This window comes from Cyprinodon tularosa, unplaced genomic scaffold, assembly GCF_016077235.1.
Source record: "Cyprinodon tularosa strain WSP-4 unplaced genomic scaffold, ASM1607723v1 ctg235, whole genome shotgun sequence".
NCBI lineage: Eukaryota > Metazoa > Chordata > Actinopteri > Cyprinodontiformes > Cyprinodontidae > Cyprinodon > Cyprinodon tularosa.
The window spans coordinates 713,450-736,367 of NW_024038880.1; the positions used below are offsets into that span (position 1 = coordinate 713,450).

The 22,918-nt window shown below is 39.8% G+C and overlaps 1 protein-coding gene across 2 annotated transcripts in view; it reads right to left on the reverse strand.

Moving 5' to 3' along the window:
• Nucleotides 1-1,372: 1,372 nt before the first annotated feature.
• snx2 (sorting nexin 2) overlaps nt 1,373-22,918 on the reverse strand; it is a 32,019-nt gene continuing 10,473 nt past the window's right edge. Inside the window, exons 8-16 of one of the 2 annotated variants that reach the window (XM_038287113.1) lie at nt 18,334-18,409; nt 13,832-13,945; nt 13,407-13,500; nt 11,175-11,380; nt 7,968-8,111; nt 4,033-4,044; nt 2,125-2,205; nt 1,966-2,037; nt 1,373-1,815 (exon numbers count right to left, since the gene is read on the reverse strand). In XM_038287113.1, the coding sequence (XP_038143041.1) occupies nt 1,765-1,815; nt 1,966-2,037; nt 2,125-2,205; nt 4,033-4,044; nt 7,968-8,111; nt 11,175-11,380; nt 13,407-13,500; nt 13,832-13,945; nt 18,334-18,409 (850 nt within the window). In that variant the 3' untranslated portion in view covers nt 1,373-1,764. The remainder of the gene's footprint in view (nt 1,816-1,965; nt 2,038-2,124; nt 2,206-4,032; nt 4,045-7,967; nt 8,112-11,174; nt 11,381-13,406; nt 13,501-13,831; nt 13,946-18,333; nt 18,410-22,918) is intronic. The other variant, XM_038287114.1, reaches the window with a different exon arrangement.

Here is a 22,918-nt window from a genome sequence, read left to right on the forward strand (position 1 = left end):
ACTGCTGAGTCACAGATTAACCATCGTAAAACACTTCAGCTGATGGGGGGGGGGGTGCATTTAGGGACGGACAAACATTCAGCTGACAAATTCATCATTTCATGTCATCAAAACAGAAAAACCCATGAGAATAAGAGCAGCCCGCAGCATCATCCCCTGATTCACAGATTAAACTGGTTCAGTTTATTCATTTAAAAGATCATGCAAAATAAAAACAGCATGACTTATTAGAAATCACTGCCTTTTATCTAAATCTCACTTCTGTCTTCTTTTATTCCTGCCTAAAATTCTTTTGGTTTCTGAAGTGCAGAAAAAAACCGTTTAGAAAATGCATTCACAGATTTCCAAGATGTACGTAACACTGAGTGCGTAGTTTGCACTTATAAAGCCACTTTTTATGCAAAAGTTCAGTAACTTCATGTCTGAATCATGTGTTTTAATTAAATCTGCAGAACAGAACCAGACGTTGGACTCAAATGAAACTGTTGCCTTCACTTTCGATCATACAGCAACGAAAAACAAAACAGGAGCTCTTATTGTGAAAGGAGTGACAGGAAGTAATGGGCGGTACGCAGGATATAAGAAATGTCTGATGAGAAAAAATGGTTAAAAAAAATGGTGATTCTTCCTCGTTCGGTTTCTTTCGGGAGTTCGAAATGTTTTGTGGTTTTTCTGGGGAAACTAAACTCAACGAAAAAGTCAAAGTTGATAAACAACCAATCAGAAATCAGAGCAACTCTGTTGCCGGGTAGGAAATGTTGCAGTGAAGTTCAAGGATTGTGCAGATCTCTGGACAGTTCCAGAAAATCCTGATTCAAACTTCTGGATTCTTCTGCTGACAAGGCTTATGGTTAATGTAGTTTTTAAGATTATGTATGGAAGCTCATTGTAGTCAAAAAAAAAAAACAGATTTTTTTTCTTTTTAATTATTCAGGTTTTTATTTATTTGTTGACATTTCTGAAGTCATGCTAAAGAGAAATGTTAATTTCTTTTCTAATAATTGCATAATTTTTTTTTTCTTCAAAGGTGAAACTGCAAAATAATGAACAGCATCTTCAACTTTTTTTTTTGACTACATCTTGATCCTAGAACATCTTTATTTTCACAGTATTTGCACAGCTATTTGATCGGATTCTTAGTGATTTTTTTATATTAAAATCAGGAAGCCATAATGTATGACGTGAACATTAAATGGACCAAATTTGTTTTTCAAGATGTTTTTTTCATTTTTGAAGGTCTGAATATTTGGCCTCATGTCCTATTTTTTGGAGAAACATTTTTTTTTAAATATTTTTAAGCTTTTTTTTTTTTTCTAAGAATCATATTCAAAAAAAAAATCAACATTTTTCTATTTGTTGATTTTTTTTATTTTTTTATTTCCTCCTTCATTCTTTTTCTGCTTTTTTTTGGGTATAATGTGCTTCCATACACCCAGACACTCTTCTCTTTTCCACACCATTAAAAAGGATCTTTTAAAACAGATGTAGAGATCAAACGCCCCCTGGTGTCCGCTGATGGAATCAATCAATGAAAAACTGGATGTTTGAGATTAAATCAGGGTTTGAAAAGTTAAGTTAAGTTTAATAGATTTTATTTCCAGTTTTGCAATAGTTTTCAGTCTAGAATGTAAGTTCAGATCAGCTGAAAGAAAACCACAAACTTTGTTTCTTTAATTGCAAGAAGATACTTTGATTATCTGTCTCACTCCTCATCTTTGCTTCATGGAGAGGTGCATCATGGGTAGTGTAGTTTCTCCGTGGTGTCTATGAGATGGCCTTGGCTTCAGGCAGGAAGGCCTCCCAGTATTTAATGAGCTGCAAGTCAAGAAAGAGAAAACCGATCACTTTCAGATAGTTTAAGGATTTAGCTGCAAAAATTAACCTAAAAAAAATATTTTTTTATTCTAAGTATTGAACCATTTTATAGCTTTGATTTACTTGAATAATTTAAAGCAAATCTTTTACCTGCTGTTGTGTTTGAACCAGCGACTCCAGGTATTTAACGATGATCATTTTAAAATCCTTCACTCTCTCTTTCTATAGAAAAACAAAAACCCATTCAGAATAAAAAGCAGAAACTTTTCCAGGTTTAAAATTCTCAGTTTTTTTTTTTTTCTTTCTCACCTCAAACCTGCCGACTTCTTTGCGGATGGTTTTGGAGATTTGCTCAAAGTCTCGCTCCCCCTGCTGGACTTTTCCCTCCAGCTAGAAAACAAAGGAGGAAACATTCAGCGTTCGCTATCCTGTAAACTAGAAATGTTGAGATTTTACTGCCTTAGAGGGAAAACATGTCTGATGATCCACAACCGACCTTAATCTGTGAATTAGTTTAGACTTCTATGTAGATAACTATTTGACAGAAATGTTTAAAAGACTTTAGAAACCATGAATTAAACTCTGTAAGGCAGGAAAATTATTTACTCCTTCATATCCTGTAAACTTTGATGAAAGACGTCCTCCTTTATAGATAAACTTAAAAGCTTAAGTCTGATTTCATGAAGTAAATTTTCAAGTTGAGCAGTCATTGGACCAATCCAATTCGAGATAACAGCAGAGGGCGGGATGTGATTGGACCACTGAAGGCAACCAATCAGAGCAGAGTGGGATTTAAGGAGGCGCCATCAGCGTCTCCTGTTAATAATTGGAAATAGTCTAAAAACCAAACTGAACGATTGTTGTTCTCTACTTCAAAAAACACTTTAGATTTTAAAATGAAAAAATTTTCAATTATTTTTTCTATATTCTTTTATCTAAAAAGTCAATGTTTACCATGGATGCATAAAAACCTGCATTTTATTTCGGTGTTAAAATCTGTTTAAAATAAAGATTATAATTCAAAATGTCACCGGACCTTTACTGGTTGATGATTTTCTTTATTCGGACCCGCTGATTTTTAATTGGTTACCCTTGATCTAAAGGGAAAATAAAAGTAGTTTCCTAAATAATTCAACGAGTTGAGATGGAGTTTAAGGTTTTAATGTTTATGTTTAAAAGCTAAAAAAAAAGTTTAGTCCAACACTGGGAAGAAAACGCTTCAGATTTTAGTGAAAGTCGTAATTCCGATAAAAATGGTCATACGCCATTAAAATTCACAATTTTAGTGTAAAAGGAAAAAAAATCTGAGATGAAAAAATTCAAAATATAAACAAAAGAAGTAAGAATTTTATTAAATTTGATAAAAATGGGTCAGAACCTGAAGTAGAAATTAAAACAATAAGAACTCTGAGTCTAAAATAAAATTTAAACAAAAAGTTCGACACTAATGAAAAGATTTAGAGTTTTGAGAATAAAATCAAAGTTCTGAGAAAAACAGAATAAAAAAAAAACTGTAATAGTTTCTTTAAAAGTGAGCATTTTGAAGAAAAAGTCAGAAAAAGATTTTCAAATTTGTGATTTCCAGATTTCACGTTTTATTTCCAATATTATACAGATATCACAGCTTAGACTGTGACAATATCAGAATAACTGACCCATAAATTATTAAGCAATGCGTCACACAAACTTTAAACAGCGGGGTGGCGTTTCTATCAGCTGGCTTTTATCTGAGATTAAACATGCAGGTTTTTAGCTTTCGGTCGTTATTGGAGAGATTTCCATGATCAAAATCAGAATTTATAGAAAGAAAAATGTTTGAAATTCAGAGAAAAGATTTAGAGTTCTGAGACTGAAATCTAAAATTTTGTAAAAAAAAAACTAAATTCTGAGACAAAAAATCATATTCTGGGATTTTTATCTCAGAAATCTGAGAAAAAGGAAACTTTACACAAAACAATTTGTCGAGAAAAAAAAAAACATGTATTGTTTTCGCAGCGACGCTAATCTTCTCCCATAATTCAGCTGATGAATGTGATGGAAGATGGTTTATGAAAAAACAACAAAATATAAGAACAAAAACTAAATACGCTGAATTAAAATCCGCTAAACGTGAACTAAAGGAGGCAACGAGGCGTGAAGCAGCAGACAGACAGACAGGCACACAGACAGACAGACAGGCAGGCAGACAGACAGACGGGCGGGCGGGGCAGCTCCTACCTCCTCAATCTCCTGGCGGTGGGAAGGCATGGCGAGGGAAATGCAACAAAATTTAAAACAAACTCAGAGCTTCCAAAAGCAAAGAGATGAGCAAACAGCGAGCAAAACTAAATCTGACCAGGGAGGAGTTTCTGAAACGTTTTTTTTTAAACAAACAAGTTTCACTCCTTTAAAGGAATTCATGATATTAAATAAAGTCTTTAGGAGGAGGTCAGAAAAATGAAAATATTCAGCAAATATTCCTCATTTTTTGGTCAAAATGAAAGAGGAATAGCGACCCGCTGAACCATCAGGACAGGTTGGTAACGATGTTTAAAGATAAAGAGGATTCTCTCATATGAGAGGAATTTATTCATCGACGGATCCTTTCACAGTCTGGTTCAGTTTGTCGACACTTTTCCAGGATTATCAGAGCAAACAGCTGGACTGATGAGAGCGAACAAAAGCTCTTCATCGTTTGACTTTACAAACACCTCAGCTGCTTTAGCAGCAGCAGTAACGTTACAGACCCGATGCGTTGGGGCCTGTGTCATTTATTAATCATAAAATCAAAATAAAGGCTGTTTGCTTCCTTTCACAGGAAAAAATCGAAATCTAGATAAGTCATTTTTCTTAAAATAAGTGCATTTGTTCATTTGACATTTTGCTAATGGGACAAGACAATTAACATTTAAAATAAGAAAACACAATTGCATTGTCTTATTTCAAGTGCATTTTATCCAATTATTTTATTTTAAGAGTAAAAATACTCATTCTATTGGCAAAATATCTCATCTACCTGCTTGAATTAAGTGTAATTACACTTAATCTCAGTAATGTTTACTTATTTCTAGATCGTTTTTCCAGTGTTCGCAGATGTCTGTGATTCTTTGGACCCTCCAGATCGACTCAGTCTAAAATAATCAGCTCCAAACTGACTGAGAAGTTGTTTAAAGTATTAAAACAGTTTTTTTCATTCAACGCTTCGTTTTTATGAAGCCAATCAGCCGTTTGTCGTTTGCCGGTTCTTCATCTTTAATCTAGATCTAGAGAGACGCCTTTTATCTGGATCATCGTTGGTTTAACTTTTCACTGATCTGATTTTACTCCTTTCCAACTCTCTCCTCAGTCTGACACCTTTGAAGCTTTCTGACGACCAAAATAAAACGAAAGCGGCAAATTAATGCATGGTTACAAGCACTGCGTCTTTACTCATTTAAAAAAATCATCCAGACAGAATAAATTGATAATTTTATTGTTAAAATGTCTGTTTGAATCTAAAACATCAGCGACTTTAAACCGATCCATTTGTGAGCAGCAGATTCAGAGCAGACTGTAGTTTGTGTTTGGTGCCTACAGGGGGCAGCATGGGCTAAAGCTCTAATTTAGACTGAAGGAACCTTCATCACAGAGAGGTATGATACTGATGATGATGATGATTAAAAACCCGATGGAAACCAAACCTGAATCTATTACTTTTTTTATTCAATCTTAGAAAGAAAAATAATTATTGTTACATTTCTGTGTTTTAATGAATAAAAAATAAAATAAACTTCATAATAGTAATGGAAATATATTAATGACCTTTAACCCCTAAGAAGAGATAATAAGATGACTTCAGAACTGGTTTCTTCAGGTTCTGCTCAGCAGCAGCAACAAGTTAAAATGTTCTCAGAAAAAGCCGCCGCGTGTTTCCTGTCAGAGCCTGAACCAAAACCCGACTCCTGACAGGAAGCTCCAAATAAATGTTGGTTGTAACTCTACTGCAATGGCTCCTCGCCTGCAGCTTCTGACAGCCTCCCTCCCCCCTCCCAAAACCCGGCTCCTGACAGCCGCTCAGGCCCCCGACCGCGTAGGCCCTCCGCGTGCGCGCGTGGATCCTGACAGATGAATTTCTGCTGTGACGGCTTCAACAGAAGCTCTAATAAAGTACTTTTCGACTCTCCTGTTTGTCGTGGCGAGTTGGGCTGAAGTCTGCAGGAAAAGAAGTTTTCGGATGGATGAGCCGAGTTTATTTCAGCAGCTGAACCGCAGACTGTGAAACATGAGGGATTCTCTCAGCGCCCAGTTTATTTCACTGGGAGAGCAGCTTCCTCTGTGATCAGATGTCAGAGCGAAGCCACTCAGGGTCCCTTTAATGGGTTAAATACCTGAACCCAAATATGAGCTTTACTCTGCCTCAGATTCAGCCTTCACCACAGCTTCGTTATGTTTAGATCACCTTAATATTCTGCAGCACATCGTTCAGGGTTTAAACTGATCAGAACGAGAATAAAGAAAAGCTTCTCAGCTAATTGTTGAGGAAATGGTGGCTGGTTTGTGGATAAAAATCAGTCCAGTCTAAATAAGCTGAAGGATGACGGCAGCCTGGTTTCCTGCAATGCTGGTTTCCACAGCCAGGGGGAGCTATACGCCCTTTAATGACCTGTTAGAGGAGGAGGAAAGGAGTCTGACAGAAGATGACCCACATGAACAACCTGCAGGACCAGACCAGGACCATCAGTTATAATCCAGAACTGGATCCAGATCTGGAACCACATATGATCCGGATCTACATCTAGGCATGACCTAGAACTGGATGAAAAAAGTTAACATTTTGTAATTCCTTGTGGTTTGAATTCTTTATTTCAGTGTCTAAGTTGTCTAAGAAATATCCCCACCCCTGACAGATTCAGGCTGTTAATGATTCTTCTAATGGAGCTCCTTTATTTTGGAGCGGTCCAATCCGAGTCCTGACATTAATCTGAAAGAGTCCATGGAGGGAGCCAGTGGCGGTTCTAGACCAAATGTACCAGGGGGGCCAGGAGGGGGCCAGCATGTTTTCATGGGGGCCCAGAAAAGCATGAAATAAAAAACAGGATAGCTGCATGAAGTGAAAATTTTATTCAATTAAGTTTAATTAAAATTCTAAATGTCTTTTTAGGTGAATATACATTCAGAATTTGGGAATTTTACATATTTATGACTTAATTTCAGTTGAAATTACAGTTTTTATGTAAAATCTGAATTAGAATTTAGGGAAAAACTGTTAAATTCAGCTATAAAAAAAATTGACTATGTCATTAATTTGTTTTGAAAAAAACATTTAGTAGATGAAAACTGGGATCATATCTCAATACCACTAAAGCTATCACCTGATTGTTTTTAAAATAGTTATAATTTGTAAAGAAAAAAATGAAATAGATCCAAAGGAACTATCAGTAACCATGCCAGTTGCAGGGCATATCATCTTTAGAATTTCTTTGAGTATTATGTTTTCAGTACAGGGGCCATAACAGGGGCCAGGATATTAGCTACAGGGGCCCTGGCCCCCGTTGGCCACTGTCTAGAACCGCCCATGGAGGGAGCTAAAGATTAGGGTGATGGTCAGGAGACCTACCAAACACTAAGACTTAAAGCTTGTCACTAACTAGCAGAGAAAAGAAACAAGCAGCTGCTCAGTGGGTTTAGGAGGAGTTTGATTTTATTGAATTTAATGATTTTTATTGATTTTTTTTAATTGGACATCCCTGAGGTTCCTTCAGCTGCTGCCTTATTCACATCTCTCCTCATCGGATGTTAAACTAAGAACCCAATGCCGAGTTTGAAGTTTGTTTTTAGTGATGAGCCTGGTTCTGTTCAAGGTTTGGATGGAAAACGTAAAGATATGACAGAAACTTTGAATACAGCTGAACTCAAAGATGAATAATCTCTCATAAAATATCTAAAGAAATTTCTTAGAATCAATTCCGATATTAAAAACGGAGCTGGAATCAAAATGATATTTAGACCCGGTAAAGTCCAATTATCTGTGTCATCTTTTTAACTAACCTTTAGGACATAAAACAAAGTCAGGATGTAGACGACCAGCCTGGACTAGTTTCCATTCTTTGCTCTGATTGTTGCAGAGTTAGAAATAATCTCTGCTTCCATCCAAACCCGTTTGGTTCTGGGAATGTACCGAGCTGCGCTCTCACCTCCTTGATCTCATCTTTGGCCTGCTGCAGCTTGTCCGGCTTGTTGGTGAACTGCAGCTTGGCTTCAGCTTCTCGTTTCTTCTGCAGCAGCATCTGGCTGTCCTGCCACTTCTGCCACGTCTTCATCCGCTGGTCAAACACTCCCTGGACACAAACACAGCGGGTCCAAAGTCAGGATCACAGCAATAAAAATGGAAACAGTTTTTTTTCTGGGAGGATTTTTGCGTCATCATTCCTAACTTTTCCAGGCTGGATGTCTGTGACGGTTTGAGGAGAAAGAGTATGATAATAAGACTGAGTGGGCTCTGAGTTCTGTAGAAGTTTTAGTCCCATTTCTCTCACTCTTGAGAACACTACAGTGATGTCCCTCTACAATGTAGTCCTCTCAAAGTGAGGGAAGTGCAAGTGAAGATTCTTGCTAAGAGATGGGACACTGCTAGTTCGGTTCGGTTACCATTTGCATTTTTGCAAGCGATACAAGGCTTTGTCTATAAAAAGACTCAAACTCACTGCGGATCCAGACATTTGAATTGAGAAAGCTTCCTGGAGGGGAAGCGAAACGTCTTCAAATCTTGGAAACCAAGTCCAGTGGATATTTTTTGAACTTTTACGGAATGACACTGCTAGATGGTGGTAATGCCCTAGACATGATGTGTTCATGCGTAAACTCAGCGTGAGTCACAACCGTCTGTGTGTTTTTGTTCCGGGTTCTGTCCATCAGCTGCCCCGGGAGGCGCCGGCCAAAATCGGAGTCCCTCAATCGGATCAACTGTGAGCTAGATCCCACTGACTCTGCTGAGCTTGAATATCCAATATCCAACTTCTAACCAACTTCACTGCAGTCATAATTATCCTACTTTACGTTAAAAAAAAAATTAATTAAAAAAAACTCGCTAGATTTGTGTATTGCGAAAAAATAGCGATTTTGCAATATTAATGTTTTAACACGATGGCAGAGAACTCAGTTGTATTTATGTCTAATATATTCCAAAATATTTTTTTCTAAATGTGTGGTTAATTTTAAAAATATGCTCCCTGTTGTGTACCGTATTTTCACGACTATGAGGCGCACTTAAACGTCTTTTTTTTCCCTCAAAATGTGCGGTGCGCCCTATGGTGCGGTGCGCCCTATGTGTGTTGTAACTGCGACTTTTGAGACCACCTCATTGAGGAGATGATGAAAGAGTGGCTGAATGTAAGGAGACCAGGTGTTTTTTTTCCACTCATCACCATTAATATGTAACTCCATGCGTGCCCATCTCACAGCTGATGTGAAAAACATGGGGAAACAAATTAACGCTGTGCTCGCTGTTCAACCGCTCAACATCGGTGTGAACCGGACCCAGCAGGTGCAGCAGAAGCAGCGAGTTTACATGCAAAGTCAATGGTTGACGCGCATATAGGTGCAGCAAAAGGTCCTGCAACGCGTTTTGAGCTGCAGGTGCAGCACGTCGGGATCGTTTAAGCATCTGATGCACCGCCAACGCGCTGCTGCTGCTCGAGATGGAAAAATTTAAGTTTTGCTGCTGGACGCGCCGCATCAACCAATCAGAGAAGCTGATCTGGGAGCTGCCAGCGAGACAGACACAGCGCTCTGATGAAAGAGGAGATGATGAAAGCGTGGCTGAGGGAGGTGTAGCCTATGTGAGGAGACCAGGTGTTTTTTTCCACTCATCACCATCGCTGTTAATCTGTGACTCCATGCGTGCCCATCTCACAGCTGATGTGAAAAAAAGGTGAATCAAATGAACGCTGTGCTCGCCGTTATCCCGGGGGGTCTGACAAAGGAACTTCCACCGCTCGACATCGGTGTGAAGCGGCCGTTCAAAGTAAGGCTGCAAGCGGCGTGGGAGTGATGGATGACAGACGGAGACCACAGTTTCAGGATAAGTGGAAGGCAGCGCCGGGCAAGTTACGCCACCGTTAGCGGATGGATTGTAGATGCTTGGACTAACGTGTCTGCTGGCTCTGTTCTTCAAGCTTTTGCAAAAGCCGGCATTATTTCTGAGGAGCCGCGCTGCACGGAAAGTGACTGACAGCGAAGAAGGGGGAATTGGCATGTCTGATTTAGCGCAGCTGTTTAATTCAGAAACAGAGGGTGATGACTTTGATGGGTTTGATTAATACTTTGTAATAAATACATGAATAAAGCACAATCATACTCAGTTTTGCTCCCGCTCTATTTTTCTACCTGAAAACTTAATTCAACAGCAGCCTCTGGGCGCGTCTCCTCCTCTTCAGCGCGGTGGCTGGCAGGTGTTTTTTCATCTAAATAATCTAAATCTTGCAGCTATATTTGCTGTGATCAGTGGGAATAAAGTAGTTTTAATATGTTTTTAAGTGAGAAAGTCCACCTGAAAACTTAATAATTGCAGTCAGTTCATCCAGATTATCTATTTCTGTCGGAGGCGCTCAGACCCCACATACCAGCGGTGCACCGACAGCAGAAATCCTTTCATCAGCAGCCTCTAGGCTGGGCAGCCTCCAGGTTCACCGCGGCGGCTGGCAGGTGTTTTTCATCTAAATAATTTTAGCTGCAGGCACCAGGATACCGGTAATAAAAGCGAACATATTCTGTCGGCAGGTTTCAGGATTTTAAGTTAATTTAGAAGTGATCACAGCGCTGTGTCATCTGCGATGTGTCTGTCTCACGGCCAGCTGCCAGGTTTGATTAATACTTTGTAATAAATACATGAATAAAGCACAATCATACTCAGTTTTGCCCCCGCTGTATTTTTAAATACGCAGTAGAGGTATTTAAAGGTAGTAGAGGACTTGTACCTGTATATAAAAAACGCGCCCTATAGTCCGGTGCGCCTTATGTGTGTGTTAAATACAGAAATGGGACACATAACTGAGACTGCGCCTTTTAGTACGGTGCGCCTTATGGTCGTGAAAATACGGTAGTTCTTTTCCACAGATGGACGCCATTTCTCCCTTCGCTGAATGATTTAGAGTATTCAGCCACACCACTGCGTTCCATGTCAGCTCTTGTCCACCCTCAGTCTGAAGGGGTCATTTTAAGGGTTTAAGCGCACTTCCCCCTTGCTATTATAACTATTAGGTCACACTACTCTTACACATGAACGCGAAAAACCGAGTGTGACGGCCCAAAACGAGTACAAGTGAAAGAAATGGGACTGGGCCTTAATCCAACATGGTGGCTGTTTTTTTCTGTTGGTTCCCCGTCCGTCTCTGCAGTCGTACCTTGACGGCGCTGATCAGTCGGACGTAGTCTCCCAGCAGCTCAGAGAAGAGGTAGAGGTCGGCGTTGGCCTGGTCCTGGTGCAGCTGGTCGATCTTCTCCTCCACCTCAGCCAGCTGGGACAAAGCTCGGGACAGCGCCGTGTGGTCCTCGCTGTTCCCCAACATGGCTGCTGACTTGGCGAACTGCGCCGTGTTTACGGACAGCTCTGGAGACCAGAAAGGCAAAGAACCTAAATCGGTCTGTGCAAAGTTCACTACATAACAGGCTGAACCTCCTAGAAAGCCTGGAGAACCAGCGATCGAGACCTACTGGAAAGATTAGAGGAAAGTCTGCATGTTTGGAGGGAAAGAAGGAAATGGATCCAAACTCCAACAGTTCTTCAGTGATAGTGGCGTCTAAAAGTGTCATGTTTCAGTTAATTAGCGCTTAATGGCGAGAGTATTAAATTCAGGTATGAACTTTTTTGACTGAAAAACTAAACAAAGAAAAGTGTTTAAAAATCTCTACCAACAGTAGTCAGGAGTCAATTATATTTTATTTATCTAAAAGAATAAAATAAATGTACAATATCAATGAGAACTTTTATTTCCTTAAGGTTTGAAATAAATAATTTCATGAAGAATATTTAAAGATTTGTTGGGTTCGACCTGCTTCTTGTACATAATGTAAAAACGGTGGCATCCTGCCCCTGCTGTATGGCGCCTCTCCTTTATTTGGTGGAAGTTTAAACAAAGTTTGCTTTAAAACAAAAAACACTGCAGAGACATTTGCTGGAAATCTAACATTTTTTTAGCTCCAAATATTACATCTTCAGTGTGGAAGTTATTACTGAAGGAAGAAAACAACGACAGTGATCTTCAGTTTCACAAGCTTCATTTTCCCTTTGGTTCCACTTTAATCTAAATGAAGAGATTTTAAATAGGAATATTTTTCATAAATGTAAGCGGAGGATTAGAGCGATATATGAAGCTGTTGGAAAAAGGTGTGTATATTTTATTCTCGCTGTAGAAGAGAGTCAGCAGGTGACAGGAAGCGGCAAAGATCTTCATCTTTCTACATGTTCTAAAAACCTCAGATGTTTAAAAAACTCTACGGGCTAATGCTAGCCCCAGCTGCTGCAGACGGGCTAACGTAGCCCCGGCTGCCGCCACAGACGGGCTAATGTTAGCACCGGCTACTACAGACGGGCTAACGTAGCCCCGGCTGCCGCCACAGACGGGTTAACGTTAGCCCTGGCTGCTACAGATGGGCTAATGTTAGCCCTGGCTGCTACAGACGAGCAAACGTTAGCCCCGGCTGCCGCTGCAGACGGGTTAACGTTAGCCCTGGCTGCTACAGATGGGCTAACGTAGCTCCGGCTGCCGAAGACGGGTTAACGTTAACGTTAGCCCTGGCTGCTACAGATGGGCTAACGTAGCCCTGGCTGCTACAGACGGGCTAACGTAGCCCCGGCTGCCGCCACAGACGGGCTAATGTTAGCACCGGCTACTACAGACGGGCTAACGTAGCCCCGGCTGCCGCCACAGACGGGTTAACGTTAGCCCTGGCTGCTACAGATGGGCTAATGTTAGCCCTGGCTGCTACAGACGAGCAAACGTTAGCCCCGGCTGCCGCTGCAGACGGGTTAACGTTAGCCCTGGCTGCTACAGATGGGCTAACGTAGCTCCGGCTGCCGAAGACGGGTTAACGTTAGCCCTGGCTGCTACAGATGGGCTAACGTAGCCCTGGCTGCTACAGACGGGTTAACGTTAGCCCCGGCTGCCGCTGCAGATGGGTTAACGTTAGCCCTGGCTGCTACAGATGGGCTAACGTAGCCCCGGCTGCCGCAGACGGCACTAAATCAGTAAATGGTCCATATTGAAGCTCAAAGTATAATATTCTCGCCTCAAATGATGTTAAAACATACTTTCAAAGAACGGCAACAGAAAAGAGAACTTTTAACTTAATACTCTGCGCTCTGTGAACGCTAACCTGGAAGGTGCTGCTGCCGCAGTGCATTCTGGGACAGCTGTTAATCTCAAGAACATCAAGTCTGCTCTGATGTATGCTGGGTAAAGAGGGAGGGGCCAGAACAACATCCGGGGACTTTGTTCGTTCTCGCTCTGTTCTTGTGAATTGGAACAGCACCAGGGCTGAGGCCGTTTCACGAGCACACGAGAATGCACAAGTACACAGATTAAGAAGTGGGCAGAATGATCCCGATGCTTTTATTGTGGTAACAGGAAGTGTACCTTTCCTGTGGCAGACCAAAGACTCCACACTGGCATGGAGTTTCTTCAGCTGGATGTCCAGGTTCTCAAAGTGCTGCTGCTTCTCCTCGAACCACTGATGGAGAAACAGAGTCTGATGAAGACTTTAATTAACTTTCATTCATTTTCATTTCCTCTACATGTCTTTTCCTCATCTTTTATTTCCTCTAATCTTCTTCAATCTCTTCAGTAGAATCATGATCTTCACTAATTTTCTCTCCTTTATGCTCCTCCTCTCTACCTTCCCTCATTCTTTATTGTATCACAGCTTCATTTCTCATTTTTCCTGCTTTTTTTCCTTCTATCTAACCTTCTACTCTTCCTTTCCTTCCTCCCATTCCCCTGACTCCTCTTTTATCTCCCTTTCTTTTCTCTGTGGGTTCATCCCTCTGTTTTCTTTCACTCACGGCGTCTGACTCGTTCATCTTGATGGTCATCTTGTTGACGGCGTCAGCGGCTTTGTTGACCATCCTCAGGATCCCGGCGCTGCTCAGCGCCTGGGTGTTAACGGCCCGCGGCAGCTGCACAGCAAACACAGACAGGAGTTAATCTGCTTCCTTTAATTAGCTGATTTTTCTTGTCTTTCATGTAGTTATTGTTCCTTCTGTCCTTTATGGTCACCCATTTTATTTTATTTGCTCCACTTTGTTTCTGAAGCAACTTTAGCAGCGGATGAGTCTGGAAACAGGCTCATTTTTCTTCATTTTGGGAAAGTTTTACCTTTTCTCTCTGCCTCCCCCCGCCCTGCTCAGATCTCATTTAGCGGGAGCGGCGGCGGCGAGGGGGCAGCTGAGTCCCCGGGGCCCTCGGTGAAGGAGGGACGAGGGTAAATGACTGGACGGGGGGTAAAGTAGCTTTAAATTGCGCCCCCCCTCCCCGGCTTGTCGTTTCATTAAACGAACAGGTCGGAGCGACGCGCTCGACTTCCTGGCCATTCATCTGCTGGAGCTGTTGACACGGAGGCATTTATTGGGTCCAGAACAATCCCAGCCACAGTTAGGGCGAGGGGCCGCCAGGAATGGGTTTGGGGGGGGGGGGGCCGATCGGGCGGACACGACAGGACGAAATGTTTTAGAGGATTACATCTGAGTGGAAATAAATGGAAGGAACGGAAAATGTCAGCAGCCCTTAAACCCCCCGCTGGTTTTCAGAGGATCTCTGGTTTGACCTTGTTGGGAAAAAGAAACAAAGACGTCTGAGTTTTCAGACTTTTCTCGGACAGAAGTGTTATTTATCTTTGACTGGGGAAAAAAAATCCACTATACTAACATTGGTGTCAAATTTTCTGATTTAAGAGAAAATATGTCTATTTGCTGAAGAAAAAAACATTAAAACCCTTTGATCAAATAAATAATTTCAGGCAAATAAGTGTTAATGCTGCCGATTGTTTGCATTTATAAATAAATTATGACAACAGACATTGAACATATGTCTAGTTTAAAGATAGAATTATAAAATAATGATGTTATACATGAAAGAATTTTCCCTTTTTAGATGATAAAAAAAAGTCGTAGGGAAGTCGTATTTAAATGTCAAATCATTCTGGCCTAAACATGCATATAAATATACTCTTTATTAGATGATATTGTCCCAAAATGTAGGAAAAACATCCTCTCTTAAAATCTGTGTTTTTTTCCCCTTATCTTCTGCAGGCCAGTTAGTTCTTCGTCAGCCTGAACACCTAAATTCAGCCAATCATATATCAACGGTCATCTGTCAATCAAATGTTTTTCGGTCGTAGCATCTTGATTCATATGTCGCAGCTAATATCCGCAACGGTTGAAACCAGAATCCTTTCCTTTCCCAATGAGTTGCGTCCCAGTGTTCACGGGGATGGACGTCTGTGTCTTCGGCAGGCATAGAGCTAACAGAACTGGCAGCGTTGCGAGGCAAGGGCTCAAACATGTACGGCTGGAAGCCTTCTACACCAAACCAAGCTTCTGCCGCCCTGGCGTCCTCTTCCACAACATCTTCGTCCCCGCTTTCCTCCTCTAAATAAAAAATGGATGACGGAGGAGACTCATCCACGACCTCCGACACTAAACTCTCCTCCTCTTGCATGTTTCCGCTGTCCATAGCGTTCCTTGACAGCGTCGTTTCTAAGTCACCAATTTAGTGCTACTTGGTCCCAATGGAATTTCCCATTGGGAACCTGCTAGCACTAAGTTGCTAACTGGTTAGCAAGATGCTTCTGACAAACCGGCCACAACCAAACTAGCTTGCGAACCTTCCTCCTTCATGGGGTGCCGCAGACGGGTTTATGTTAGCCCCGGCTGCCGCAGACGGGCTAACCTTAGCCCTGGCTGCCGCAGACGGGTTTAAGTTAGCCCCGGTTTACGCAGACTGTTTAACGTTAGCCCCGGTTTACGCAGACTGTTTAACGTTAGCCCCGGTTTACGCAGACTGTTTAACGTTAGCCCCGGCTGCCGCAGACGGGTTTAAGTTAGCCCCGGTTTACGCAGACGGTTTAACGTTAGCCCCGGTTTACGCAGACGGTTTAACGTTAGCCCCGGCTGATGCTTGATGCTTCCAACAAACTGGCCACAACCAAACTAGGTTGCGAACCTTCATCCACAGCAATCCCGCCCCTTTGATAATCGACCAATCACATTCACTTTATATGTTAAAGTCGGGCAACACGGGAGAATTCGGAAATGCAACGGTTGGAACAGCCGCTTCCCCACGACTCTAAGACTCCGAGTTACTGGTTGCCGTGGTGATTGCCGCCTTTCCTAATGGTTAGGCATTGTTTAGGTTCTTTTCATTCTGAACCGTCAGCTGATGGATGTTTTTGTTTGAAATGCTGATTTAAAGTTATTTCTGTTTTCTTTCCTCTTCCACTGCAGCGACATCAAGACTTTATGACTCTAATAAATAAAATCCACCTGATTTAAGATCACTCTACTCTGTCATTTGTTTTGGTGGTTGAGGAGAAAATAGGTCAGAAAGAGATTCAGAAAACCCACAATTAAATAAAGATTTATCCAAAACCACAGAGTAACGGGATGCAGGAAGAAACCAACTGTGACGAGTCGGCAGAGGAAGGGGTGGGGGGGATGTGAGAACGGACCAATCAGAGACACAGGGACCACGATTTCCATCAGATGAGCGACAAGCATCCCTTACTGAACCATAACCTCTTTCATTTGTCCACAGACGTTGATGAATCAGCTCCACAGTTAGCTGCTCTAAATGTTGCATTTTGGCGTCAGTTATAAAAGTCAGAGATAAAAAAAACTATTTTCCCAGAGGAACCAATAAAACAGCTGCTAATCGGTCTGATTTATTTGTGATTAAACAAAGAGAAAATTTTACCTTTTTTAAGCTTGCCTAAAGTTTTGTTCCTAAATAAAACATTAACAAAAAATAAAAAGTCTTTTAGGTGAAACTAGGAGACACCTTAGACTGTATTTATTAATATCTTTACTGGAAGACTATTAGACTGAATCAGTTAAAGCAGATTTTCTCCACAATAGTTAAACTCCTTTAACAGTTTAGAACAAAGTACTTCTTTAGCAAAGTGACAAGCTTTTATAGCGACACCAGAGAACATTTGTAAAAGATGCCTGTTTAGTTGTTTGAAAAGTATGAAACTCTGGTTTCCAAGGATACCAGCTATGAGGGGCGAGCAAGATCGTGTTTCCTGGAGCTTTTTCCTAGAAGAGTCTGCCATGTTTGACATAACTAATTAAAGACTAATGTTTATATTTTAGGGAATTCTTTTATGAACATTGAAACCTTCTCTAAGTGATTATGAAAAAAACAGCAACAGAGAAGAAGGCAAAGAACTGTAATTGATGAACATTATCGCCCTCTAGTGAGGGCTGCAGGTCCTCCAGCAGAGAGACCAAATAGAAGCACATAATAAAATCCTCTCTTTGATGTAGAAATTGGAGATATTAAGATACAAATCACAGACTCACACAGAAAAAAAGTGAATAAAACATAAAATTTGAAAGAAGATATGTCTAAATAAATCTGTCCAGGGAAGTTTTTCCTACTGCTTTAGAGTTTAAAGATACAAATCCTAACAGTTCATAAAAAAATTATACTTTTTTTACTGGGTTTAATAAAAACAAAAAAATAAATTCACTGATTTAATTGGATTTTCCTTTCATCATTTATCAAACTCTAATGTCAATCATTTCTTTCGGTTTTTACATGAAATCTTAGTTTACAGTGTGTTTATAGCCACTTTATTTACATAACCTGCCCCAAAGTTTGAATTTATTTAAATTATTCCATTTTTGTTTTACTGAGTTCATATTACATAAAAAAAATCTAATATCCTTGAGTTTAATTCTTAAATTTATAAATATCAATGTTCTTTTCAAAGGACCAAGTTACCACTAGTTGTCATGGTAACGTTGCTGGTATCCAGGTAAAAATCGGTCCTTAACTCAATCAAAAAGCAAGCAAACTGAATTGTGAATCAAATTGAAAATATTTGCGAAATTAAACCATGACTTCCTCTAGTTCTCATTAGTAAGCTCAGGAACTAAAAAAAAAATTACTTTTATGATTTTCTAGGTTTTTTTTTAGATGTTGGGTTAAAAACCAACCAACCGTCTTTGAATCCTTAAAGTTTTTTAATGCACATTTTTGCTTTAGAACAATTTTCCCATCTAGACGAGCGTTTCTAGGTTATTCTTCCATTACTGGATAAAAGCATTCGATTTGCAGTTAAGGCAGCAAAATTCCAGTTTGTGAAAAGTTAAGGCTGTTTGCAGGTGTTGATTTTCTGCAGTGGAGCGCATCCTGCAGCAATTTCTAAATATCAATGCAGTTATTTTCTTTTATATGACAAAAAGGTTTCAGATGAGCTGTTAAAGGTGCATGCATTGAAGCAGGACCGGACAGAACCCGGGATAATGAGCAGGTAGGAGGAAAAGCTCCTGGTCTCGTTTACCTCGGAGCTCTCCAGGAACTGCAGGACGTCGGGATCCTTCAGCAGGATGGGATGCTTGACTGTTCTCATCAGATACCTGGAGCATAGAAGCAACGCTGATCAGGTTCACCTTCAGGGCAGCGTCTAGGCCGTTAATGTAGGGCAGCTTCCTGTTTGACATGCCTCACTGGTGCCTAAAGTCTAACTTTACTTTTTAGCTATTTCACAAGTGTAAAAATCTACGGGGAGAGCTGGGAGTTCAACCCAGAAAAACAATAGAGGTAAATCCTAAATCTGTATCCACAGTTCATGGTAAAAAGAAAAGAAAAATGTTTTCTAAATGTCCAGGAGTGAAGATTTTTGTCCTCATTAGGCGTTTCTGAGCGCGTTTGTCCATCAGCATGTAGTTCTGTCACTCTGAGCTCCATCAGCTGTCAGACTGACCTTCCTGCCAATCAAACAACATCAATAAAGGCCAACAGAAGGTCAGCCCGCCCCCCCGGCCCCCTCCTCTGTATTCTACATACCAACACCAGGATGTGTGCTGTGATAATGATGGATCTAATATTTGTAGTTTAACCTTTTAGCAGCTCGGATCATGTTTATATAATTAAGTTATTTTAACTCTGGTTTTAATACGTTGTTTAAAAAAAGAAAGATATTTTCTATTTCAGTTTGCCAACCATGCTACTGCGATATGCTAGGCTACTAGTTTTGGTCAGTATCATCTAGTGCTGCTAAAAAAGTACTAATGTGTAGTTAATCTGAGTTTCCCAGAGATACTGATGGTTAAAATATAAAAGTTCTCTACATAATTAGAGAGTTAGTTCCTGATTACAGCTAATAAATATACTATAAGCAATGCTATTAGCCGTTAGCAGAAACCAGCAGCTCTCACATTTTAGGGGTTAGGTGTTTATTTAGCTGAACGTCCCAATTAAGATAAAAAAAATAACACAATTAAACATGTTTAAAATTTGGTAAAACCGTTCAGAAATAGTTATTCTTAAAAAAAAAAAAAAAAGTAAAGTTAAAAAGTTAATAATCCTAGTTTACAATTATATTTAGGTTTCTAAACTAAAAAAGTGCCAGTATCAGCATTAATGACTCTGAAGGCGGAGGTCTTCAACAGGCGGTTAGCAAACCCTAGGGGTCCATGGCGGTACTGCATGGGGGCTGCGAATATTTCGCTTAATTAGACTTTTTTTTTTATATTCCCTCCCTGCAATTTTTTCCACTAATTGAAATGTCTTTAAATCCACATTAACATGAATTGAACACACTGTAGTAAACAGATAAATGGAGGCAGAAGATGTCTTTCAGTCATCAATGCTCACATTCAGCGACACACAGGAGCTCTTTCAAGCTGGGCACCGTTTCATTCACAACACCTGTCCCATCAACCAGGAATCAGAAATACTTTAATAATCCCAGGGAGGGCTTACTTTAGTTACATTACTCCATCTGTAATAGATGGACTATAGGACCAGTTTAATAGAACACAATAAATATAATCAGGGGGTCCCCGCTCCATCTCCTTGGCCTGGAAAACATTGAAGACCCCTGATCTAAAGTTATGTTGTACCAAAAAAAATTGTGTTTATTTCACTCAGAGTATTTTTCATGAATTTCTTATAGAAGCACTTTTGTTATTTTTCTATATATATATATATATATATATATATATATATATATATATATATATATATATATATATATACACACACTGGCAAGATGGCGTTTCTTGTTATTATATTATGGAAGAAAAACAGTCTCATTGGAATCTGCCTTTTTTTTAACACCAAATTTAAAACACTGAATTTTTTTAGACATTGAATTCCTTACACTCAATTTTTATCTGGTTAAAATTCACCAGATAAAAATTCAGCTGCAAAAATTCAGCCGCAAAAGTGTTGACCTTTAGGTGAACTCAAGCCAAAGCAATCTACACTCGATAGAGTCGAGCAGCTTCTAGCCAATGAAATTAGCTCATTTGGTCACGTGACACAACGGCTGCGCTCAGCGCTGTTCGCGGCTGAATGAGGAATTTATTTTCTCTTTGTTAAACAGAATTACAAAACGTCAATTAGCTACTAACAGACAGCTATTAGAGTTTTTCCTCTTATCAGACTGGGTGAAACAACTGAGCCGATCACAGCTAGTACAGCACCCCTTTCTGTTTGCCGCCGCCATGTTGCCTCTGCCGAAATGAAGAAGAAAAAAAGTTTGCCGCCGGCCGCTTCTTCCGGATCAAGTCAAGAGCCTTGGCAGAAAGGGGTGCCGTACTAGCTGTGATCGGCTCAGTTATTTCACCCTGTCTGATAAGAGGAAAAACTCTAATAGCTGTCTGTTAGTAGCTAACTGGCGATTTGAAATTCTGTAAAAAAAAAAAAAATTAAAATTCCTCATTTAGCCGGGAACAGCGCAGAGCGCAGCCGTTGTGTCACGTGACCAAATGAGCTAATTTCATTGGCTAGAAGCTGCTCAACTCTATCGAGTGTAGATTGCTTTGGCTTGAGTTCACCAAAAGGTCAACAATTTTTTTGCAGCTGAATTTGTTTTTGCAGCTGAATTTTTTATTGCAGCTGAATTTTTTTCTGGTGAATTTTTTAGCAGCTGAATCTTTTTGCAGCTGAATTTTTTTCTGGTGAATTTTTTTGCAGCTGAATTTTTTTCTGGTGAATTTTTTAGCAGCTGAATTTTTTGTGGTGAATTTTTTAGCAGCTGAATTTTTTTGCAGCTGATTTTTTTGTGGTGAATTTTTTTGCAGCTGATTTTTTTTCTGGTGAATTTTTTGCAGCTTAATTTTTTTTTGCAGCTTAATTTTTTTGCAGCTGAATTTTTTAGCAGCTGAATTTTTTTCTGGTGAATTTTTTTGCAGCTGAATTTTTTGTGGTGAATTTTTTAGCAGCTGAATCTTTTTGCAGCTGAATTTTTTTCTGGTGAATTTTTTTGCAGCTGAATTTTTTTCTGGTGAATTTTTTAGCAGCTGAATTTTTTGTGGTGAATTTTTTAGCAGCTGAATCTTTTTGCAGCTGAATTTTTTTCTGGCGAAGTTTTTAGCAGCTGAATTTTTTTCTGGTGAATTTTTTAGCAGCTGAATTTTTTGTGGTGAATTTTTTAGCAGCTGAATTTTTTTGCAGCTGATTTTTTTGTGGTGAATTTTTTTGCAGCTGAATTTTTTTCTGGTGAATTTTATGCAGCTTAATTTTTTTTTGCAGCTTAATTTTTTTGCAGCTGAATTTTTAGCAGCTGAATTTTTTTTCTGGTGAATTTTTACCAGATAAAAATTGAGTGTAAGGAATTCAACTTCTAAAAACATTCCGTGTTTAAAATTCAGTGTTAAAAAAAAGGCAGATTCCAATGAGACTGTTTTTCATTACATCGACATTCATTTTTGCCATTAAAATATCCATACTTTTCTTTTTTATGTTACAAAGGTAATAAGGTTTTGTCCTGGAATCCAATAAAACTATTGGAATAAAAAATTTAATTTTCACTGAGTTCCCTTTAAAGGGTTAAGAAGTTTAATCTAAATAAATCTGCATAAATCAGCCCTCTGCAGGTCATTCACTAGGTCCCCCCGTGTGGTTCTGGGATTTTTACTCACCGTTCTTGTGATCATTTTGATCCCACGGGGTGAGATCTTGCGTGGAGCCCCAGATCGAGGAAGATTATCAGTGGTCTTGTATGTTTTCCATTTTCTAATAATTGATCCCACAGTTGATTTCTTCACACCAAGCTGTTTACCTATTGCAGATTCAGACTTCCCAGCCTGGTGCAGGTCTATAATTTTGTTTCGGGTGTCCTTTGACAGCTCTCTAGTTTTGGCCATGGTGGAGTTTAGAGTGTGACTGTTTGAGGTTGTGGACAGGTGTCTTTTATACTGATAACGGGTTCAAACAGGTGCCATTAATGAAGGTAAGGAGTGGAGGACAGAGGAGCCTCTTACAGAAGAAGTTACAGGTCTGTGAGAGCCAGAAATCTTGCTTGTTTGTAACTGACCAAATACTTATTTTCCACCATATTTTGCAAATAAATTCTTTAAAAATCAGACAATGTGATTTTCTGGATTTTTTTTCTCATTTTGTCTCTCATAGTTGAGGTATATCTATGATGAAAATTACCGGCCTCTCTCATCTTTTTAAGTGGGAGAACTTGCACTATTGGTGGCTGACTAAATACTTTTTTGCCCCACTGTATCCTGATTCTAAGCTCTGGTTTATCAACATGTGAAAATGTGTTTAATTATTGAAGCTGCTTCACTCTTTAATCTCCAAATGACCTGGACATATTTTTCTTTTTCCTCTACCTTTATTTAACCAGGGAGGATAAATGAATAATTAAACTACAGTCATTTTAGGAATATTAAGCAGGGCTTATTTATTTAATGTAGATTTTCTTTAACCATGTTCAGTGAGCTGCTGGGATTACCTCTTAATGTCTGGGTGCTATTGAATGTATGTGTTCTGAGGTTTAGCCCCCTTTCTAGATTGAAAACAAATTTTCCTACAGGAGAACCTTGAGGTTAGTTGATAAAAGGTTGATGACCTGGCCGTGCATCATTAGTCACTAGTTAACCCACTTTAAAAACATTAAACTCTTA